A 23,079-nucleotide genomic window follows, 5' to 3' on the forward strand; every position below is an offset into this window, starting at 1 on the left:
GTGTGTGTGTGCGTGCGTGCGTGCGCATGTGCATGCATGCACACACAGGCAAGCGCATGCACCTTTAAATCACTGTTGACTCCTAGCAACTGCTGGACTAAACCTTTCAGAAGTGAGTTGTCCTTGCTTCTCCTTTGGACTGAGACAGAGGCATTGTCCCAAGATAACCTAATTGACTTCATGTCTAAGGCAGAACTAGAATTCATGGTCTCCCAGTTTCTAGTCTGGGAGCTTAACCAGTATACTTCTTATTTACAAAATTTAATACATGTTAAACATTGTTCCTTATCTTTTTTTTTTTCATTCTTCCATAGGGCTTAAAAGGTGATGTTGGTGATTGTGGAATAGCTGGTGAAAAGGGAGAAAAGGTATGCACATGTGTCCACATGTGAACACGTATGTTGAATTGATAGCTGAAAATTAAAGACCTGGGTAATGAAAAGAAGAGTAGAAATTGCTGATAATAAAAGAACGAAGAAGAAATACTAAGGGGCTGCACCCAGTGCTCTAGTGTAGATGCCATTGAATATGAATATGAATATTAACAGCAGCTTGGAAAATGTTACTTGCTGAGTTTTACCTAAGCAAGATAACTGTCTCTTTTGCTCTTCTGCAATTGCTTCTTCCTCTCCCCTCATTTCCATCTAGGGTGTTTGTTTATTAATTAAGGGGGGGGTATCCTAGCAGTATACATGAGCAGAGGCATTGTTCCATGAAGACAGACTTACTTCACTGAATTTACAAATGTAGACTCTCCCTCTCCCTCCCTCTCCCTCTCTCTCTCTCTCTCACACACACACACACACAAGTGGTGGGTTTCAAAAATTGTTCGAACCTACTCTGTGGGTGTGGCCTCCTTTGTGGGAGTGGCTTGCTGCCCATGTGACCAGAAGGGAGTGGCTTGCCGCCCATGTGACCGGATATGAAGATGCCGATGACACTTGTCAGAACCACCTTAAATTAACTCACACACAGCACTGGCATGCATAAGAATAGGATGTAAACTTGTTTTTTAAAAGGCATCTTTGGTTTCCGTTAAAACAACTTCAACACAGGCAATGTTCTGATTGCACCACAAACGCAGTAGTCATCCTTACCTTTCACAGAGGCACTGAGTTTTATAAATATGAGCATGATAGTGTAGAATAATCATATCCAAGGACCAGTGGTAGGTTTAAAAAAAATTTGGAACCTATTCTGTAGGTGTGGCCTGCTTTCCAGGTCCACTGGTAGAACCTCTTCTAACTGGTTTGGTTGATTTGATGAACCAGTTCTACCGAATAGGTGCGAACTGGTAGGAACCCACCTCCCTCTCCCTCCCTCCCTCCCTCCCTCCCTCTCTCTCTCTCTCTCTCTCTCTCTCACACACACACACACACACACACACACTGGTTAAAACATATGTCTTGTCAAGTGAGCTCAATAAAGCATTATGAAATTTGCTTGCAAAAAATGTACAAATTGGGAGAAAATATCTTCAGATAGAAGGATATGATGAAAAAGTGTACAAAAATGTTGTAGAAGAAATGCAAACTAAGTTTCATGGCAGACATATTAAAAACAGTTACAGAAATTAATGCAGAAAAGGGGCTGAGCAGACTTAACACATATATTCATGTATAAGCCTATCTGACAATAAGCCAACCCTTGAATTTTTAACCCAAATATCATGAAAAATGAGCCACGCAGGGAGAAGCCTGAATCTCTCTCAGATGATAGTTGCTGCCCTTGAGCTGTTCAGCAGTTTAATTTTCACTCTATCATCATATTTCTCTAAAGTAAATTGAATAGGGACTCTATGTATTGAATTAAGTAGTTCAAATGAAGTTGAGTGGACCATAGATGTCAAGTTAAGTTCTTTTAAATGAAGTGGCATTTTGAAATATATATATATAAGATTGTTACTTTTTGCTTCCCTCCTAATATTATAGGGTGATATGGGGCCTCCAGGACCTGCTTCCCTTGCAGTGAGTACCAGTACTTAATTTGAAAACAATGAAGGAATCTTTCAAATATTGGCTTGTATGGTGATTTTTTTCCATTGATAATTTACCTATCGAAATGAAATGCTTACTTCCTCAGTTGCACAAAATGTACATTTAGTAATTTGTGAGAAGAATATTAGATTTTTTCCAGCTGAACACAGTTTTTCATTCTCTTCAAAAGCATTCTGGCTATCTCATTGTATGACATAACTTCATGCAAACCCTTGCAAAACAAGACAAAAAGTATATGTCACTCTGTTTATCATTTTTCATATGCAGTGATGTGTTCAAAAGGACACTGAAATGCCTTTTCCTTAGCGGAAGTAGATGATCATTTTCCTGATGGCATTAAAATTAGAGCCGAGGTGGCGCAGTGGTTAGGGTGCAGTACTGCAGGCCACTTCAGCTGACTGCTATCTGCAGTTCAGCGGTTCAAATCTCACCGGCTCAAGGTTGACTCAGCCTTCCATCCTTCCGAGGTGGGTGAAATGAGGACCCAGACTGGGGGCGATATGCTGACTCTGTAAACCGCTTAGAGAGCGCTGAAAGCCCTATGAAGCGGTATATAAGTCTAACTGCTATTGCTATTGCTATATGGAGAATAGACACTCCTGCAAAGATCTAGAAAATCAATCCCTATGCTGTATTTCCCCTAAGCAGCCAACTGTATCTCTCAGAGCAGAGCAGAGAAAAATTATTGCGGGTATGACAGATGTAATATGAGATGCGAAACTGAGATCGGAGTCTAGCAGTCTTTGCTCAATCATAACCTAATTGCAAAGTGCTATCGGATGTCTGGCAATATCCTTATTTAAGATTTGTTTTATTTATCGGAACCTATATTCATTCCCGAATTGCTTCTCAGACACTGGCCTTGAAACCTGCCTTCATAAAGTCATAGTTTTGAAAACGGAAGTCCAATAAGAAGTTACATTTTACATTTTGGGGACTTAGGGAGAAAACTTTGTTTTTATTGTCACTTAGCAATTATAATAAGTAAATTAAACTTTAATTAATGGTCCTGGAAATGTGATAGGAGCTGGCTTCATCTATTCTCTATTTGGGCTTGGAGAAATATGGAAAAAGGTTTCAATGAACTTTTTTTTTCCCTAAGAAAAGTATTTGGAATTGCCCTAAAAAAATCATAGAGACGCACGAACATGGCTGTAAAATAGTGTAATTCCTTACTTAATATGCATAACATTTTGATTTTAAACATTAATTTCCCACATAATGCAGATGGTTTCTCTAATGTTAAAATAACACAATACTAATAAAATAACATAATGGGCTAAAATGGTTGATGTTGTTCTCGCGTCCTGAAAGAGCAATGCAATGACTGAACTTCAGGGATGACAGCTTTATCTTCACAGTTTCGTCAAGGTGCTGAATTGGCAGAAGAAGTAAGGGGCTTTTCTCTGAAATGACCCAGTTGGCTAAGCTTCTCTCTCCTTTCTGGTATCCAGAGCTTAAGCCTGTGGATGTCATGTCACAAGAGTGACAGGTGAAGGAAGGTGGTATGGTGATCTCTCTCATAAAGTATATGAAAACTATTCCTCTTGACATTTGATCCACAGCTTTTAGTTCTCCGGGAAAATGAGCATCCATTTTTACGTTCCTGTAGGCCTATCCCTTTGGGGGAGTTTTAAAATACTCATCCAGATGGCACCAAATTCTTAAGCAGAAGCCAAGGGTTAAGTCTGTCACAAGGAAAAGCACCTAAATGTGCTTACTAGAAAGATACTTGAAATGCTGGTTCCATATTCCTTGAGACCTGGTTAAATGAAGTATCAGATAACACATTTGGTACAAAGCAAACAGAATGAAGAAGTTAGCCATTCAGACCGAGACATGTTCTGTGGTTAGTGCTACAAATAAATAAAATTCACAAGTGGCATTATGTAGTTTCAAGACAGAACTAGCCCAAGATACTTTCGTTGCCTAATGTTAAGCAGTAAAGGATACACCCCCTACCCTTCTAGCCAAGATTATCTAAATGCATCCTAATTATTTTAACACATGTGACCCTAGAATATCCCAAACACCTCTTTCTATCACTGATAGCATAATAACATGGATCAGTGGCAGTTTGTTGATCTTTTATATTCCATATCTTCAATCCGAGATAGCCTCCTCATTTTTTGATCAAACTGGTGCTGGGATTATATAATTACAGAAAAAGCAGAACTTTTACTTTATTCTCTGCCTTGCACCCTGAAAGACAGGTGCTTTTTCAGTAGAATTCAACTCACGTGTCTGGAAAATACTGATGGCATTTTTTTCCAGATTCTCCATCTCAAAAGATTTGCTGTAAAGAATTTTGAAACCCTCTGTAATTGTGTAAATCAGGGATCAGCAACCTTAAACACTCAAAGAGCCATAAAGTTCCTAACTGGAAGCGCCCGTTCAATTCTGGAAACAACTGGAAATTTTGTTCCCCCACCACCTCCCAGCATGGTACCCTTTTTCCTCTATCTATCCTAACAGAAAGCCCTATCAATTGTGAAGCCAACCGTCGAGAGGGAGCCGCAGCAGAGGTACGAAAGAGCCACATGCAGCTCCAGAACTGCAGGTTGCTCACCCCTGGTGTAAATGGTGCCATGGATATCATCAGAGGGAAATAAAATCAATGAATTCTTTTTCTTCTAGCACAACTCTCCACTATTTCTGTGCTGTTCAATCTACAGCAATTAATAAAAAATTATAAAATGTATGAATACAAAATCAAAATAATTAAAATCAAGATAAATTTAAAATCAGTACCATTCAAATCAAAACTTAATTCAACTAATAGTTAAAAGTCTAATGAAAAATATGTTTGCTGTTGTTCCCCCCCCCCCCGCCCCCCACATACTGGGAAAATGGGGACCAAATTAACATTGTTTGGGAATTCATTCCATATTTTAGGTTGGGTTCACAAAACTCAAAAGGAGAAGGTCCCGATAGATGAGGGGTTTTTTTGGCAAAAAGGGCCTCTTCTAAAGTGCTTTTTCTGCTGATCTGAATAATTGGGCAGGTTCATAGAATGAGCGACTATACCTTGTCTTAAATTATGTCTGGTAGACAACTGGCAACTAGTAGAGATCATTCACTACAGGCATCATATAATCCATCAGCAATTTAGCCTCTTACTTTTGTATCAACTGCAATTTCTAGACATTTTTAGAGTCAGGCACAGGTAAAACATTTACAATGGTTAAGATGGAATATGAACAAGCTATAGATAACAACTGATATATCTCCCAGCTCATGAAGGGTCCAATTGTTTCACTAGACATAGTTGTATACAGCTATCATCTGTGAATCCAGTAACCACTATGGATCAAGAAATCTGGTCTATATGAGATGCCAAATAGGTTTTTCTTCAGTCCCAAAGTTAGTCCCAAAAGTCAGATCTGTAAACCAACATAGAAACAAGATAAAGTCTCATGGAATAGTATAGCTTAACAAAAGTAGGGTTGGACAGTAGTTTCCCAGCATCATTTCTAGATGCATGCAAAAGGAAGGATTGAATCTAATGCAAAGCAATGCACCAAAAGCCTAGAAAGACTGAAAAGAATCAAAAGTTAATCTAGAGAAATGGATTTATAATTCTATAGATGTTATTGAAATAATATCTTCATTATGTTCTCTGTTTATTCTTTGTATGAGTTTTGTACTTTCTACAGTTGAACAAAAATTGAGTATATATCCTCAGTGCAAATAATAATAATAATTATGATGAGGCCCCTGGGTGGGGTCTGACTAGTAACCAATGCCAAATCTGGCGAAACAATTGACCGCTGTGATACAACTGTATAATAATAATAATAATAATAATAACAAGAAGGAGGAGGAGGAGGAGGAGGAGGAGGAGGAGGAGAAATGGTGCAAAGACAGTCAAGAAAAGTAAAGAACTGGAGTGCACCTGGACCATATGAGTTACATGGCTTCTGGTTAAAGGCACTTACAAGTGTGCACAAAAGATTGGCAGCCCAAATGCACCAGATCTTAAAAACACCTGAAAATGATGAATGGATGACAACTGGAAGGACATTTTTGATCCAAAAAGATAAAGAAAAGGGAAAGGATCCTGGAAACTATAGGCCAATCACTTGTTTGCCAACAGCATACAAGCTCCTTACTGGTATCATTGCAAACCAAATTTATGGATACTTGGAAAGAAATAACTTGCTTCCTGTAGAACAGAAAGGATGCTGCAAAAATTCAAGAGGAACAAAGCACCAACTGCTGATTGACAAACTAATCCTAAAGAATTTAAAGAAAAGAAGAACCAACCTGTACATGGCTTGGATAGACTATAAGAAAGCATTTGATTCAGTTCCCCATAGCTGGATCAAGAAATGCCTGAAAATCTTTGGCATCAGCAGCAACATACAAAAGTTCATGGAAACCTCTGGAAAACGAAGCTTATAGCTGATGAAGAAGAACTGGGTGAAGTTGAAATTAAATGAGGCATTTTCCAGGGTGATTCCCTTTCACCTCGACTTTTTATACTCTCAATGTTACCACTGACAATCATTTCGAAGAAGATGAACTATGGATACGAACTCGCAAAGAAAGGACTGAAAATTTTGCACTTGGCTTACATGGATGATTTGAAGCTATTTGGTGAAACAAAAGCTGAACTAAATTTATTAATTGAAAGCACAAAGAATTTAGCCAAGACATTGATACGCAGTTTGGAATTGACAAATGTGCAACAATGGCAACCAAAGCAGGCAAGGTCATAGAAGATGATGGAATAGAACTTGAGAATGAAGAAATGATAAAGGCAGTAAAACCAGAAGAAGGCTACAAGTACTTGGGGATTTTAGAGGCCTCTGACTTAATGCATAATAAAGTCAAGGAATTAACTTCAGCCAAGTATATTTGATGAATTCGCAAGATATTAAAGTCCAAATTGAGTAGAAGAAACATCATAAAAGCCATAAATACCTGAGCTATACCTGTGATCCGATACTCTGCAGGAATAATTGACTGGACCCAGATGCAATTGGACAATTTGGACAGAAAAACAAGGAAGCTTATGACAATGAATCATGCTTTGCACCCTAAAAGAGCAGGGAATGGTCAAGGACTCCTACAAGTAAAACAGACTTTGGAAGAAGAAAAACACAGCTTGAATGATTACATCCAGAAAAGTGAAGAACCAATGATTAAGGAAGTAAGTAAAGGAAGCCTTTTAAAGACAACTAAGTCAAAAGCTGAATAGAAGAAAGAAGTAATTGAGAAGCGAGCTGAAAATTGGAAAAACAAAGCTATGTATAGCCAATACTTGAAAAGTATTGAAAGCAAAGCTGACCAAAAGCTAACTTGGAACAGGTTAAAATCAGGAACACTGAAAAAAGAAACAGAAGGCTTTATTTTGGCAGCTCAAGAACAATCCTTAGCCACAAACTACATGAAGGCAAAAATTAAACATGTTACCACCAACAGCAAATGTTGCCTCTGTAATGAGAAAGACGAGACAGTCGACCACTTGATCAGTAGGTGCAGCAAAATTTCACAAACTGACTACCTAAAACGCCATGACCACGTTGCTAAGATCATTCACTGGAAATTGTGCCAAAAGTTTGGATTTGAGTACAGCAAAAACCACTGGGAACATCAGGTTCAGAAGGTTTTAGAGAATTAGAAAGTCAAGATCTTGTGGGACTTCAGAATTCAGACTGACAGGCACTTGGCCCACAACACACCTGATATAACCATAGTTGAAAAGAAAAAAGTATGGTTCATTGACATTGCAATACCTGGAGATGCACGAATTGAAGATAAACAGCAAGAAAAAAATCACAAAGTGATTTGCAAATTGAAGTTGAGCGACTGTGGAAAAAGAAATTGTGTGTTGTCCCAATTGTAATTGGAGCCCTGGAGCAATACCTAAAGGGCTACCTCGCTATTTGGAAATTTTTAATTTATCAGACTTGAACATTCTGATTCTACAAAAAAATGCCCTACTTGGAACAGCTTATATCCTCCGATGGTACCTTAACAGTTCCTAGGACCTTGATTAGGACTTGAGCTGTTGAGCTACCAAACAGCCCCAAAGGCTGTGAATCTCACCAAAGATTAACCAATAATAATAATCATCATCATCATCATCATCATCATCATCATCATCATCATCATCCTGGCTGCACAAGGACAAGCTATCTGCACAAATGCCATTAAGGCCAAAATCGAAAAATCTTCTGATGATACCAAATGCAGACTTTGCAAAAAAGCTGATGAAACTGTTGATCACATACTCAGCTGCTGTAAAAAAAATCACGCAGACTGATTATAAATTGCGGCACAATTCAGTAGCACAAATGATCCATTGGAATTTGTGCAAAAATTATAATATTAAAACAGCAACAAACTGGTGGGAACATAAGCCTGAAAAAGTCACCGAAAATCAGATGGTCAAGATCTTGTGGGATTTTCACATACAAACGTAGACATCGCAATACCAGGTGATAGCAGGGTCGCCAAGAAGGAACATGAAAAAATCGCGAAATACCAGGACTTAAAAATCGAAATTCAACAATTATGGCACAAACCAGCAGTGGTAATTCCAGAGGTGATCGGCACACTGGATGCTATTCCAAAAGCACTGGAATTACATTTAAAACAGTTAAAAATTGACAAAATCACCATCAGTCAAATGCAAAAAGCCGCACTGCTTGGATCTGCACGCATATTACGAAAATACGTTACAACGTCCTAGGCCCCTGGGTGGGGCCCGACTAGTAATCAATGCCAAATCCGGCGAAACAACTGGCCGCTGTGATACAATTGTATAATAATAATACCACCTAATCTCATTGAATGTACCTTGCATAATATTAGATTTAAACATTTTTTTTCTCTAAGAAAAAAGTCTGAATGGTTTATTCACTTAGGCTTCAAAAATGGTTATGATGTAATCACATTTATTTGAATATTAATTTATGTAAACTCTCTTAAGTTTTCCCAGATGAAATGGCTTATAGTTAATTCAAGAAATGCTTTACATCAAATCTTGTTAAAAATTTAAAAGTAGGCCACAAATCTTACATTTTTAACAAGGTGTTATATCGGATTATGCACTGTAGTTCTATACACAGACTTTTATCACACCTCAGGTTTGCCTTTCTCTTATAATAAGGTCTCAAAACACCAGATTTGTCTGGTTTTCATAAAGTCAAAATGATGGGATTTTTTTCAGATTAGTTAGACATTTGGTTCACCGACAAATGCGTGCCTGACAAAAGCGTGGCGACAAAACCGTGCAAGAAAACCATGAGGTCGAAGTCGCGCCCACAGAAGCGCGCCGACAAATGCGTGCCGACGAAAGTGCGCCATCAAGAAATAATGCGAAAACAATGTAATAACAACGTAATAACAACGTAATAACAACGTAATAACAACGTAATAACAATGTAAAAACAACATAATAACAACGTAATAACAACGTAATAACCCTAACCCTAACCCTAAACCTAACCCTAACCCTAATTCTTACCTTAACCCTAATCGTGCTTTTGTGGGCGCAGTTTTGTCAGCCCTCTTTTGTGGGAGTGCTTTCGACCTTGCAGTTTTCCCCGCCGCAGGCATGCTGTTGTCGGGCGCTCATTTGACGGGTCACGAGACATTCTTGTTATTTCTTCAATATTTTGACTAATAATTCTTATTCCTGTTTTTGGTAATCTCTGATTTAACTCTATTAATAGTTTTAAAAGGCCATATAGATACAGCATGTGGTTATTTGGTTTTCTAGTTTAATTTATAGCATAATAGTAGACTTTCCCCATTTTTTTCTGTTTTATAAAACTTGTCTAATTTTGACTCACCCAATCTCCTTCCCTCCCTCCCTTCCTTTTCCTAAGTATATTTAAAAATATTTTTTTAAAAAATAGTATTACTTCACATTATACATAAAGTAGTGTGTTTCCAGACAAGTGCTTCCTAATTTAGTAATTAAAACATATTATGCAGTTTTCTTGACTCATTTCTGAAAGGATGTTTTTGGAAAGAAGAAAAAGATCAAAGAAGCAAAGGAAAATGGATCATTTACAAATAAATTCTTAATCTAATCAAGCTCAGTTACCGGTGACTTTATGGCCTGATTCATGGAATTTTCTTGGTAACAGTAACTGGTCGTTTCCAGACTGTTCTTTTACCACAAGTCTAGCCAATGGTATTCCCTTGAGGTCTGCCATTCAAATACTAATTAGACCTGACCCTGCTTAACATGTTTGCTAAGATATACATCACCTAGATAGAGTATAAAAGTTTGTAATTAAGGGAGAGCACCACTAATATGAATATGGGTTTTAAGAGTAGAACCTGTCTTAAAAGACAAAGTAATTGATTCACTGAAGTCCAGAGAAGTTTGTCTGTTGCTTTCATTACCAAATTGTAACCTAATTATTTTATTAAATAAGATACTTACCCCTTTGTGACACTCCAGACAAGAAGCATAACCATGAGTACTACCGCTATCTTTTTTTTAAAGTTTTTTTTATTTTAATTGAACAAAAATGCAAAAAATAATCATCCTTTATTACATCTTGTAGAAAGCGTGTCGATTGGTTACAGATAACTTCCGTGCATTTAGTCCACAGTCATTACTTATAGTTCATATTAGATTATACACTTTAAATCAAAAATCTTTGTATATCTTACTATCAATGTACCACAATTCTGATTTGACTACAATTATTTGAACATGCTTTTGCCTCAAACCCTTCATACTTAAAGACACAACCACATAATGGCATTCATTCGCTATTTCAAAAAATCCTCCAATAACATTACACCTTTATGACATCTTTTAAGTAAAAGTCAATTAATAAAGTTTCTAAACCTTTCCCCCCTCCCCCCCAACTCACTGTTTAGAATTTATATCCAAGTTACTTTTGCCAATACCACAGCATGCATATATTATTAAACAATATCCATTGATATTTCCTTGTTGTTATTATAATTGGCTAAAAATCATTTACTATTTATGTCCATTTCTCCTCTCATCAGACCCCCCCCCAAAAAAAACCTTATGACAAGATCTAAATAAAAGTTTGTTAATAAAATTTATAGGGCTTTTTCCCAAGTCGCAATTTGCAATTTATATCTAAATTTCTTTTACTAATTTGCAAGTACATGTATATATCATTAAGCTGTATCCATTATCATTTCATTATTGTTATTATAGTTAATTATTTGTTAACGAATAAACATTTAATAACAACCTACAACAATCTAAGAGTTACTAGATTCCTACTTATTAATCACCAAAATCAACTAATTTTTTATTATCAACTTTCATTGTCAACCTGTATCTTTCCAGTAACAAAACAGTCTTATCTCTCTTGCCAATTGTGGTGTCAGTCTTCTTTTTATCTCCTTTATAAGGTTTTTATAGACTTCTCTCCACACTTTGTTGCTTGAAGGATCTCTCAAGTAATCTTGTTGCCCTCCAGCTGCTACTAAAATTAGCTTGTCTTTGGTTGTCAATCTTGCTTCTGAAAAAAATTCTCTTCTTAAGTCCATCATCATTACCATTTTTCTTCTTCTTCTGTATCTTGTAATCTGGAGTAGAGCTCCAATTCATCAAATTCCCTTTTCCATATTCCCTTCTTTCCACTTTCACCCACATTTGCTCCATTAATAAATTCATCTATTATCTTGTCTTTATCTTCTATATCTTCATTCTCCCCTTTAATTTTTGGGGCACCAACCCCTTCATCGTTTGCTGTGAGGAAGACTAGTCTTTCCAACTTCTTCTCAATTCTCCCATATCCTTCCAATAGATTTTGAATTCCAGCCAAGATATTTTGAAATTTTAAGGTTTCCTCATCTGAATATTGATCCATGTTTCCAAAAAAAGAAGAAAGAAAGAAAAACTAATAGCCACTGCCACTCTAGCCTTCCAGGCCTCTTTTATTTTTTTATTTTAGGTTGACTTGAACACAAGTTCTTTTATGCTCTTCAAAGGAGAAGGGTTCTGTTTCCCCTCCCCCTTTCTTTCCCCTGCCAAAATAGTTCTCAAAGGCACCTGTGAAAACAATTCATGCCCTTGGCTCTTTATCAGTTTCTGTGAACAAGTTGCAAACCCTTCAGCTGCAAAGTCAGTGAAATCAAAGAAGGAAAGAGAAGAGATAAGTTGTTTCAAAAACTCCAGCCTCTGACCTCCGAGTAGCAGTGTTGCTACTTTTCACTTTCTAATATTTATCTCTGGCTTATAGGAAACAGTTCTTTAGATGTCTTTTAATGAAATTTAATAACAAGTAATAGGAAGAATTGTTAAAATAAAAAGGAAGGTTTTAATCCGGAAGTCAAAAAATAAAGCAACAAAAAAACAGAAGAAAAAAATCAATCTGTTCACTTTAAGAGGAGAAATGAGAAACGTTGCGAGCACTTCAATCCACAAAGTATAGTTACAAAGGAAAAAAAAGCTTTCCAAAGCAATCCAATATGAGTTAGTTTTGCCGCTCAATTCTTTTGCTTAAGGATCTAATTTGGCTTTAAAGAAAAATTTCTTTGGGCAGTCTTTCGCAAAATAGAAAAAAATACTTCACCAGATGGACTCACTTTCTCTTTTCACTTCCTTCTTTCCGGAGTCACCCCGACTTCATCAGCCTAGGGGCTGCCTGTTTACTGCTGGCTTGAAGTGCTTCCCTTGGATCAATCAGACACTTTGCGATGTCCCTGAGACCAGCAAGTCTTCGTCTTCCTGATCACCATCTCTGCGGGACGGTTTAGGTCTCAATGGACCGTCCAATGGCAAAAGTGTCAATGGTGGCCTCGGAGTATTGAGACCGCACATTGTGACATCGCAACATTGGCTCTTCCTTCCAGTACTACTGCTATCTTATTTGTAAGGTTTCATTAAGAGAATCTGGCAAATTTGAAAGTACTTCTCACTCCCCTACTTTTGCTCCGCTGAAAACTAGGGAGGGTCCCGTCAGAGATGCTTTCTCTACTTTTCTTCCTTCAACACTCAATCATTTATTGGACTATTTCTCCTGTCTCTCAAGCTCATTCCCATGTGTCATTACAGATAGCAAATTCACTGCTATCTCAGATGGAAGTTACTAGGGTTTTTCATATCTTCAGAAAGGTGTTGTAATCTGGTAAATATTCCATTCCCTCACTCCTTTGAAGCTGATTTCCAAAATTCACAAGGAGCAAATGATTGCCTTTCAAAATAATTGTTGCTTCTGTTTATGGCTGGTCACAGTAGGAGTCAGACTCAGTAGTAAAGTCTTCAAACTTGTCTTAAATTCAAACAGGGCTTCAGCCTTAACGTTTTGTTGTCCTTGGTCATTTTTAGCATTTATTATTATTATTAAATTATTACATTTATTTACAACCCATTTCACAATTTGAAATGACTGAGTGGCTTAACGTTTTATCATGACCAGATAGTTTAAGAAGTGGAAATTGGCCATAATATCTTTAGAGCCCTCAACAATCTAACATATTTACACAAAATATCAGGATGTTTGAGAATATTTGGCATTGATAAACCAGAAAACAACACTGAGATAGGGAGAAAATCCTAATATCAGTAATAACAAGTAATAGGAAGAATTGTTAAAATAAAAAGGAAGGTTTTAATCCAGAAGTCAAAAAATAAAGCAACAAAAAACAGAAGAAAAAAATCAATCCGTTCACTTTAAGAGGAGAAATGAGAAACGTTGCGAGCACTTCAATCCACAAAGTATAGTTACAAAGAAAAAAAAGCTTTCCAAAGCAATCCAATATGAGTTAGTTTTGCCGCTCAATTCTTTTGCTTAAGGATCTAATTTGGCTTTAAAGAAAAATTTCTTTGGGCAGTCTTTCGCAAAATATGCCCAGTAATATTTTGGGAGACTAGAGGCTAGATTGTGAAGGATTGTTATGGTTGGGAGAAAAAAAATGAGGGGCAGCTATTCAGAGACTCTGAAAATGGGGTAGGAATTTGTGAGTGAGGTCAGTTATACTGAACTCAGCAGGGATGAATGTGGAAATCTGGAAATTTGGCAGAGGGAGAGATGCAGTTGTGGGTTCCTACCAGAGTTACTACTGGTTCGCTGAGCAAGTGTGCAATTGAACAAAAATTACTCAGAAAAAAAGGAAAACAGCTGAGAAGTGCAATTCAATCTGCTGCCCCAGAACAGCTGGGTTTCAGAAGCTAAAATAAAGGTAAGTATAACCCAGGAGCCAATGGGTGGGCCCACTTTTAAAGGAACAGAGAACCAGTTCACTCTCTGTTTGAAGGCAGTACTACCAGTTCAGGAGAACTGGTTCGAACCAGTAGGAACCCACCACTGGAGAGATGGTGGAAAAGGAGAGAAGGAGATGGTGGGTGAGCAGATAAGTAGACAATAGCTAGAAAAACAGCATATGAAAAGAAAAGTGGCATTGTGAATTGCAGTTTTTGTGCCATAAAGTTTGGGCAATAGGCTAAACTTTTACTGATGTAAAAAAAAAAAGGACAGACTATCAGTTTCCCCTTAGACCATGGCACGACATAACCGCGAACGTCAAAAGCGCGCCGACAACACCGCGGCGCTAAAACCGCGATGTCAAAAGCGCGCCGACAACAGCACGCCGACAACAGCGCTTCTGTTGGCACGCTGTTGTCGGTGCGCTGTTGTCGCGCGGTTTTGATGGTGCGGTTTTGTCACCGCGCTTTAGTCACACGCGCTTTTGTCGTAAGCGCATTTGTGGTGGAACCCCCTTAGACAAATCTGAAATAGGAAGGTAGGAAGTGTGTGACCTCAGGGGAAAGTTTAAATTCTGTGATTTCATATTACCTGTCTTCATAATGTAGCTAGCTTATGGTTAATGAACTAAGAATGAAGAATGTTCTTAAGCATGTAAGCCAGGTAGGGAAAATATAAAATCGAGAGAAGGAACTCTATGAAGTAATTAATCTTTATTAAAATATTTACAATATTAATTGAATCTGCACTATGTAGCTAAGACAGATCATCTGGCAGTTTAATTTTTGTAGCATCTTTTAAGCTCATTTCAATTTTCTGTCACTTTCATTACTGAGTACAGTTTGAAATCAAGTCAAACGGAAATTAAGAGATCAAGTTAGTCAAGCTGGGGAGAATTGAAGATATGCTAATGTAAGAAAGTTATCATGTACAACCTATACATTTTATTTAAATGCTCCATTCTAATATCTCTACCAGAACCTGCTTTTTCAGGGACTAATTCACACACCTATTTTGGATAAAAGAGAACTGTTGTTCCAGGGATAAAGGAACTGGCCTTGTTTAATATAAGTGATAAATCATCTGAAGTTGACATCGATTTTTTTTTACTTTAAAATATGCAAAACTTACTTGGCTGAAGAGAAATATTTTTTTAAAAAAATGCTTTGATTATGGATCTATAAATAAGACAGAAAACAGCTCTGTAGTTTTGAATAAAAAGATTCCCTTGTCAAGTTTTTGTTGGCTTCATAAATATAAGTCACGTAGTTTACTAAGCTGATTTAAGAGAGGAAAAATTGGGTCATGCATCTTGTGTCTTGATCTAAAGTTTGAAAACAAAGTCAAATAAAGACATGAACCCAAAGCCATGTCATCCAAAGTAATAGAATTCCATTAAAATCAGGTAGAGATTTCTAAAGTTACTGGTTTGAGATTACCCAGGACAACATGTAGCGCTATGAGACCAAGGTACCTCTTCATCCCAAAGATCATATTCTCTTAGAAACATTGTGAGGTAAAAACGGAAAATGACTGAAGCCAAACTATAGGTGAACCACTTCACAAAATTCATGTCTAAGTTACACACACCCATTTATTTCTACAGATAGGCGCACAATGATCCTTTTGCTCTACTAATTGAGAGTATAGGTTTCTATAGCTCTTGTATGCTTGTCTATAGAAGTCTTGATTTCAAGTTTTTCCTATAATTACAGTTTTTGATGTAATATCTCTTCTGCATTTCCTATTATATAGACTTGTCCTAAGCTTTATTTTATCCCAGAAATTTGGAAGGAATTCACCCTACCTTACAGTTTTTTTTTTATTGAATTTATAGGCCGCCCAATCCTGAAGGACTCCGGGCGGCTTACAAAGAAGGAAGAAAAAAATTAAAGAAAAATAAAAAGAATAGTTTAAAATTCACAACACGCACTCGTTCTAATCGGGGCTGGACCTTAACAATAATGTCAACAGCGCCAGGCCTGCCAGAACAGCCAGGTTTTAACAGCTTTCCTGAAGGCCATGAGAGTGGGCAAGGCCCGGACCTCTGGGAGTAGCTGATTCCACAGGGTCGGAACAGCCACAGAGAAGGCTCTCCTCCGGGGGCCCGCCAGCCAACACTGACCGGCTGATGGTATCCAAAGGAGGCCCACCCTGTGGGTTCTTATCGGCCGTTGGGAAGTGTGTAGCAGTAGGCGGTCTTGCAGGTACGCTGGTCCTAAGCCATGTAGATCCCCATTCTTCTGTTTATATATATCCTGTCTTGAAGAAATTTTTAAATGGGGACTGTGATTTCTATTTAATGCTACTACTCTGAGACAATGACTCGAAAATAACCTCTTAAATTATTCGGTTTTGGGCTACCATTTCTATGATAGGCTGTACCATTACTTAGGATTGGAACTTCTTAAAATTTTATTTTAGTAGTTATATTCATTATTTTTAGATTCCATTATTATACTTACTGATTTCCTTTTACACACATATGTCTCTTGACGTGTGTGTGTGTGCGTGTGTGTGTGTGTGAATATTTTATTTTATTCAATATCTATTTTATTCAATATCTATTTTATTCAATATCTATTTTATTCAATATTTATTTTATTCAATATCTTGTTTATATACGGCCCCGGGGTTTCAATAAATAAATCTGAATTTGGTTTTGGCTTTGGTTTGCCATAGCATTTTTCCCTGTTCTGACCCCCCTTCTCCATCCAGGAACGAAAGCCAAAAGCCACGTAACTAAAAAGGTTTCTTTTAATCAGTCCAAGCTCTTGTTGGCTGCAAGCCCAAATAAACAAAGATAATAGCTCCGGCAGAAAGTCCTGTAACTCATACCACAATGCAAACCTGGCTTCTCTTATCTCAAACTACTTATCCAAGTTGGCTTCTCTCAGTTTGTGAATACGAACAAGAACAATCACTAGAATGGGAATGGAACATTGACTTCTGCAACCAGCAGTCTCTTTATACTCAGGAGAAGATCCCAATGAGCAACAGCTGCTCGCAATCATCTCCTGTAAGTACTCAGTTGTTCCTTCCGTCGAGTAACCCTTCAACAGGGTGCATCCTGCAACAACTCCCAAGTGTTTCCCTGAACACTCCCTCTGATCCAATGCTCTGCCGCCACCTGGTGGCCAACGGCTCCTGCCGGGCCACAACACCTCCCTATTCCTCCTTTTTCTGTGACTGCAATTTCCTTTTTAGGATTGAAATGTCTTTTAGCAAAGTCTGAAATCTTTTCAAATGCTTTCTCAAGTACAAAGGTAACCTGCTTTCCGGACAATTTCCTCATCATTGTTATGTGTGCTCTGCTTTTGTATATCTCAGTAAGCATCCTAGTTTCTGGATCAGTGGTCTTGCTGACTGAAGATGATGAAAGTTGCAATCATGTTGAGGCATCAGGCTTGTCGAGACTGCCCTCTCATCATTCAGCATAGTGGAGAGCATATAGAAATCTCCACGTGCAAAAATTAATATACAAAATAACCCTCCGATGTTGAGGCCACCATTTATTCATAAAGCAGACACACATTCTTTCATCAAGTTTACTTAGCCTGTAGAATTTATTTTTAAAAAAATATCAAGCAAGAACTGCTCAAATCTACAGTTGAAGCCACCTTTCAAATTAAAGTGTGACCTTTCTGTTGTGGCCCAGCAGGAGCCATTGGAGCTGCCACCAGACTCCAACAGCGAGGGGCCCTCTGAGTCGGCTCTGGAGGTTGTGGAGGACCCTGGACAGGGTTCCGACTCCGAGCAGGGCGCAGAGAGGCTGGTTGGCCACCAGAAGGCACCTGAGCCTTGGACCAGTGGGGAGGAGACAAGGGAGAGTGAGCCAGAGGCCAGTAGTGAGTTGTTCCTGGATGCACGCCATCAAAGAGCTACTAGGCATCAGGAACAATTACGCAATTACAGGAGGTAATTGCACTCAGCTGATGGTCATTAGGCTCCTCTCCAGACTATAAAAAAGGCTACTTGTGCACATGCCCTCTTTGCAGAAGTCAACACAGAATCGATTGTCGGAGAACTTTGTGTGAGCTTGGCAGGCTGGATTGCTGCCAAGCCTTATCTGTGTTTATTGCTGCCCAAGCTTGTCTGTGCTGGGTTGTTGCCAAGGACCTGTTTGTCTGTTAATTAAATGCTGTAATTTATCTCTGGTTCGGAGTGTGCCTTGGTGTGGGGGGGTAAAAACACCTTTTTATGCTCTTTAGCATCTGCTAGCCACAACCATAGGAACCTATATGAATACTGCTTGAAATTAAACTTTAATTATGAAAGTTTGCTTACTCTTTAAAGAATATGAGCAGCCGCTCTAAGCTACATTAATGAGGGAAGTAACCTTTGAAAACTGTCTATATTTACAGAGTATGCCAGGAATAGAAGGTCCTCAAGGCCCACCTGGAAAAGAAGGCCAGCGGGTAAGTCAATATGGCAGCAACTGGCAGATACTAATTTATCATGCTGTGCTTCAAAACTGGTTTATTAGAAAAACCTTTGGACCTCAAACATAAATGCATACAACAGCACTCTGCAGAATAACACAATGAAGTTGAAAGGGACCTTCTATGCTCAAGTAAGAGACCCTATAACATTTCAGACAAATGGTGGTCCAGTCTCTTAAAGAACTTCCAGTGACGGAGCATCCACAACTGTAAGGCAAGCCGTTCCACTCAGTGGTGGGATTCAATTTTTTTTTTACTTCTGGTTCTGTGGGCATGGCTTGGTGGGCATGGCAGGGGAAGGATACTACAAAATCCCCATTCCCTCCATATTCCAGGGGGAGGTTACTGTAAAATCTCCATTCCCTCCCTATTCCAGGGGGAGATTACTGTAAAATCCCCATTCCCTCCCTATTCCAGGGGGAGGTTACTGTAAAATTCCCATTCCCTCCCTATTCCAGGGGGAGGTTACTGTAAAATCTCCATTCCCTCCCTATTCCAGGGGAAGGTTACTGTAAAATCTCCATTCCCTCCCTATTCCAGGGGAAGGTTACTGTAAAATCTCCATTCCCTCCCTATTCCAGGGGAAGGTTACTGTAAAATCCCCATTCCCTCCCTATTCCAGGGGAAGGTTACTGTAAAATCCCCATTCCCTTCTTATTCCAGGGGAAGGTTACTGTAAAATCCCCATCCCCACCCTATTCCAGGAGGAGGTTACTGTAAAATCCCCATTCCCTCCCTATTCCAGGAGGAGGTTACTGTAAAATCCCCATTCCCTCCCTATTCCAGGAGGAGGTTACTGTAAAATCCACATTCCCTCCTTATTCCAGGGGAAGGTTACTGTAAAATCTCCATTCCCTCCCTATTCCAGGGGAAGGTTACTGTAAAATCTCCATTCCCTTCTTATTCCAGGGGAAGGTTACTGTAAAATCTCCATTCCCTCCCTATTCCAGGGGAAGGTTACTGTAAAATCCCCATTCCCTCCCTATTCCAGGGGAAGGTTACTGCAAAATCCCCATTTCCTCCCGATCAGCTGGGACTCGAGAGGCAGAGAATTGATGGAGGCGGGGCAGTCAGAGGTGGTATTTACCGGTTCTCCGAACTACTCAAAATTTCCACTACCGGTTCTCCAGAACTGATCAGAACCTGCCGAATACCACCTCTGGTTCCACTGATTAATTGTTCTAACTGTCAGGAAATTTCTCCTTAGTTCTGGGTTGCTTCGCTCCTTGATTAGTTTCCAACCATTGCTTCTTGTCCCGCCTTCAGGTACTTTGGAGAATAGGTTCACCCTCTCTTCTTTAAAGTGGTTCAACATGGTTGAGGCTTCTGGGCAAGCTTGAAAAAGGGATGATGTCACTTATCAACATTAATATAACTTTTAAAGCAATAGTACCTTTTTTCTCAGATTTACATGGGGCCCAAAACATTTCTTCCAGGTAACTTTCAAAGCATGCACAACCCATTGTCTTCTTGCAGCATTCTTTTAAAAAACATAAAACAACAAGTAGCTGTTCAAACTATGTAATGCTAAAGTGTCCAAGGAAAATATTGCAAAAGTATGCAATAATTGCTGGTAACTGATATATGTGAAACTGGTAACATGTAAAATATGTTTGAATTGGACCTATTAAGTATATTATAATTGTCATGTGAAACACCTGAAGCATTGTTTAAAGTTTACATAATTTGGTGTTTCTAGCTAAGGGGAAGATTTATTTTGAAATAAAAGCAGATTTAAAGGTTAATGCAGTGTCAACAGGAAAAATAATCAAACAAACATTGTTTTCTGAAATGTTCTTCATCTTAAAGTTTAGCAAGAAACTTAAAATAAGAAACCTTTCCTTAGGATGCATTTAAATGCTTAGTCTTTGATTAGAAAAAGTATTCAGCTTGCAATTCTTACTGCCTTACATATATAAATATTAGCAGCAATGTTTCCCTGGGAATTGAACTTACCAAAGTCAGCTTCACTATTATTATCACTTTGGAAGAGAAAAAAATAGTGTTAAAGAAAGTAATCATCTTTCATTCTGCACCAGATTCTAAGGAGATTAGATTTTGTTCAAATAATACTGCAAATTCTAATTAAAACTCCTGAAGGGAAAAAGAAATAACATTGTTTTGCTGTTTACAGTTTTAGTATTTGCTTTTTACTTGAAGAGTGGGCATATGTTTAAATATTACATTTGAAAAGGTAGAATGATCCAGACTTTGGAGGCCCCTAGTCATATGACATATGAAAGTAAAGATGCAACATGAGTATTTTTAAGTAAAATAAATTAGCATACTTAAGAGTAAATGGCTCTCCAATTTCCCCACAGTCTTATGCTAGACCTTGGTATGAAGTAGATGTCTTATCCTTGGTCATATATAATTAAATCAGTTTTATAACCACAGTGTTCTTACATTTCCAGCCAGAGTAACAGTCCTTGCCTAAGAATGTGCAATATACCAAGAAGCTACAATTTAGTTCTACATAATTTTTTGCCTTTTCAGAAGGTCTTGTGTAGGTGAACATTAGCAAACTGGTGCACAGAAGTGAGGCAACATGGAGTAGTAATACGTTTTGCCAAGATATTTTGAAATAGCTTATATCCTCCTTTCTATTGTTGCATATGCATTATTTAATACACATGTTAGTAGTTTCAAGCCTAATTAGTTTTCAGGGATTTCAAGGTCGACCCAGGATGTTATTTGAAGCATTCTTCATTTTGCTTGGCCATTTCCATGAATGCCCCCTCTCTCCCCATTTAAAATTACTGTAAGTAAAATGAACATGGAAACCGATTTAGAGAAGTAATGGAACAATTGCAGTTTTAGTGGAAACCACATGAAAGAGCATTTCTTTTATCTGAACTCCAAGTATGCGAAACTTTCATTGCAGTGGACTTTCAAATAGCATTAACCTCCGTTCAGATTCCTTTAGACACAGCTGAAATGAAGCTTGCAATACCCTGGACGAAATCAAGCAGAGATGATTAAAAATTTTTTACAACTATTAGTACATGTACTGCTGAAAAAAGGAGGAGCTTAATAGATCCTTTTTAATGAAAAGGACTCTCCTTGTAAAAAAAAAAATCCTTCGGTCCCCAAACCCCTCCAAGAATCTATTATTAATTGAATCCAATGGTTGCTTTGGCTTAACAGAAAGACCTACCACATGACAACCATCATAATGTTTATTAGCAATAGCAATAGCAGTTAGACTTATATACCGCTTCATAGGGCTTTCAGCCCTCTCTAAGCGGTTTACAGAGTCAGCATATTGCCCCCAACAATCCGGGTCCTCATTTTTTTAATAAGGAACAAGATATGAATCCCATTTTTTTTTTATGATAGTTCTCACAGAATGTCTAGTGAATGTACTATGTATGATCAACTACTAATGGCTTTACTTTTTTTATACAATGCCTTTTCTATGAGTCATAAAAAGTTAGACAAATGCGATGAACAGGCTGTACTGATATAAATCAGGGCCTCCAAATTTGGCAACGTTAAGAGGTATGAATGTGAACTCCCAGAATTCCCCAAGCAGCTGAAGAATTTTGGGAATTGAAGTCCACAATGGATCTATAATGGACAATGACATTGACAGTAATCAGTATAGAAACAATCTGAAAAAAATGTTACGCTTCATAAGTTAAATTAGCAAACCTTTTTACAAATATACTGGTAAGTTACAGAGAATTCAGTTATGCATTCTGCACCTGAATCACATTTGTCCATGCCAGGTCATATCTTACTATGTGCTTAATATTTCTTTATTTTGTACTTACTTAAAATGTTAAGCAGTCAGGAACTAGAAAAGTAATCAACAGAATCTGATTTTTCATCAGTATCTAAACTTTTAACAAATCTAAATTGCTTTGAATGGAAATCTCACATTTCATTCTTTGCTTCAAATGGTGCATTTAGTTAAGAACTTTGAATGGAAACCAAGGTTCATATAATAAAACTTCTGATTTAGAAACCCTGATCATGCATACCAATAGATTCCATTGCCTGCAAGATCTTTCCTATTCCCTTTAATGGTGATAGTAATAAAAGTTACCTTTCTTGATATCTATTGAACTCTGCTGCCTACAAGAGCATATCCCTTCACTTTAGTGATGTAGTGAAGCATTTTTCTCTGAAATGCTCACCTGAACTTAATATTGCATGTACACTGTGACACATGAAGCTTATTACATTATAGAGAAATATTAAAGCAATGTTTTTTTAAAAAAAAAACCACAGTGAATACTTTATAGCAATAACAGTTAGACTTATATACCGCTTTATAGGGCTTTCAGCCCTCTCTAAGCGGTTTACAGAGTCAGCATATTGCCCCCAACAACAATCTGGCTCCTCATTTTACCTACCTCGGAAGGATGGAAGGCTGAGTCAACCCTGAGCCAGTGAGATTTGAACAGCTGAACTGCAGATCTGCAGTCAGCTGAAGTAGCCTGCAGTGCTGCATTTAACCACTGCGCCACC

At 38.0% G+C, this 23,079-nt stretch overlaps 1 protein-coding gene across 1 annotated transcript in view; it reads left to right on the plus strand.

Moving 5' to 3' along the window:
* COL19A1 (collagen type XIX alpha 1 chain) overlaps window positions 1-23,079 on the plus strand; it is a 178,822-nt gene that overhangs the window by 88,031 nt on the left and 67,712 nt on the right. Inside the window, exon 14 of the mRNA XM_032215170.1 lies at window positions 315-368. Coding sequence (XP_032071061.1) covers window positions 315-368 — 54 coding nt within the window. The remainder of the gene's footprint in view (window positions 1-314; window positions 369-23,079) is intronic.

Source organism: Thamnophis elegans, chromosome 4 (assembly GCF_009769535.1).
Source record: "Thamnophis elegans isolate rThaEle1 chromosome 4, rThaEle1.pri, whole genome shotgun sequence".
In the NCBI taxonomy this organism is placed as follows: domain Eukaryota; kingdom Metazoa; phylum Chordata; class Lepidosauria; order Squamata; family Colubridae; genus Thamnophis; species Thamnophis elegans.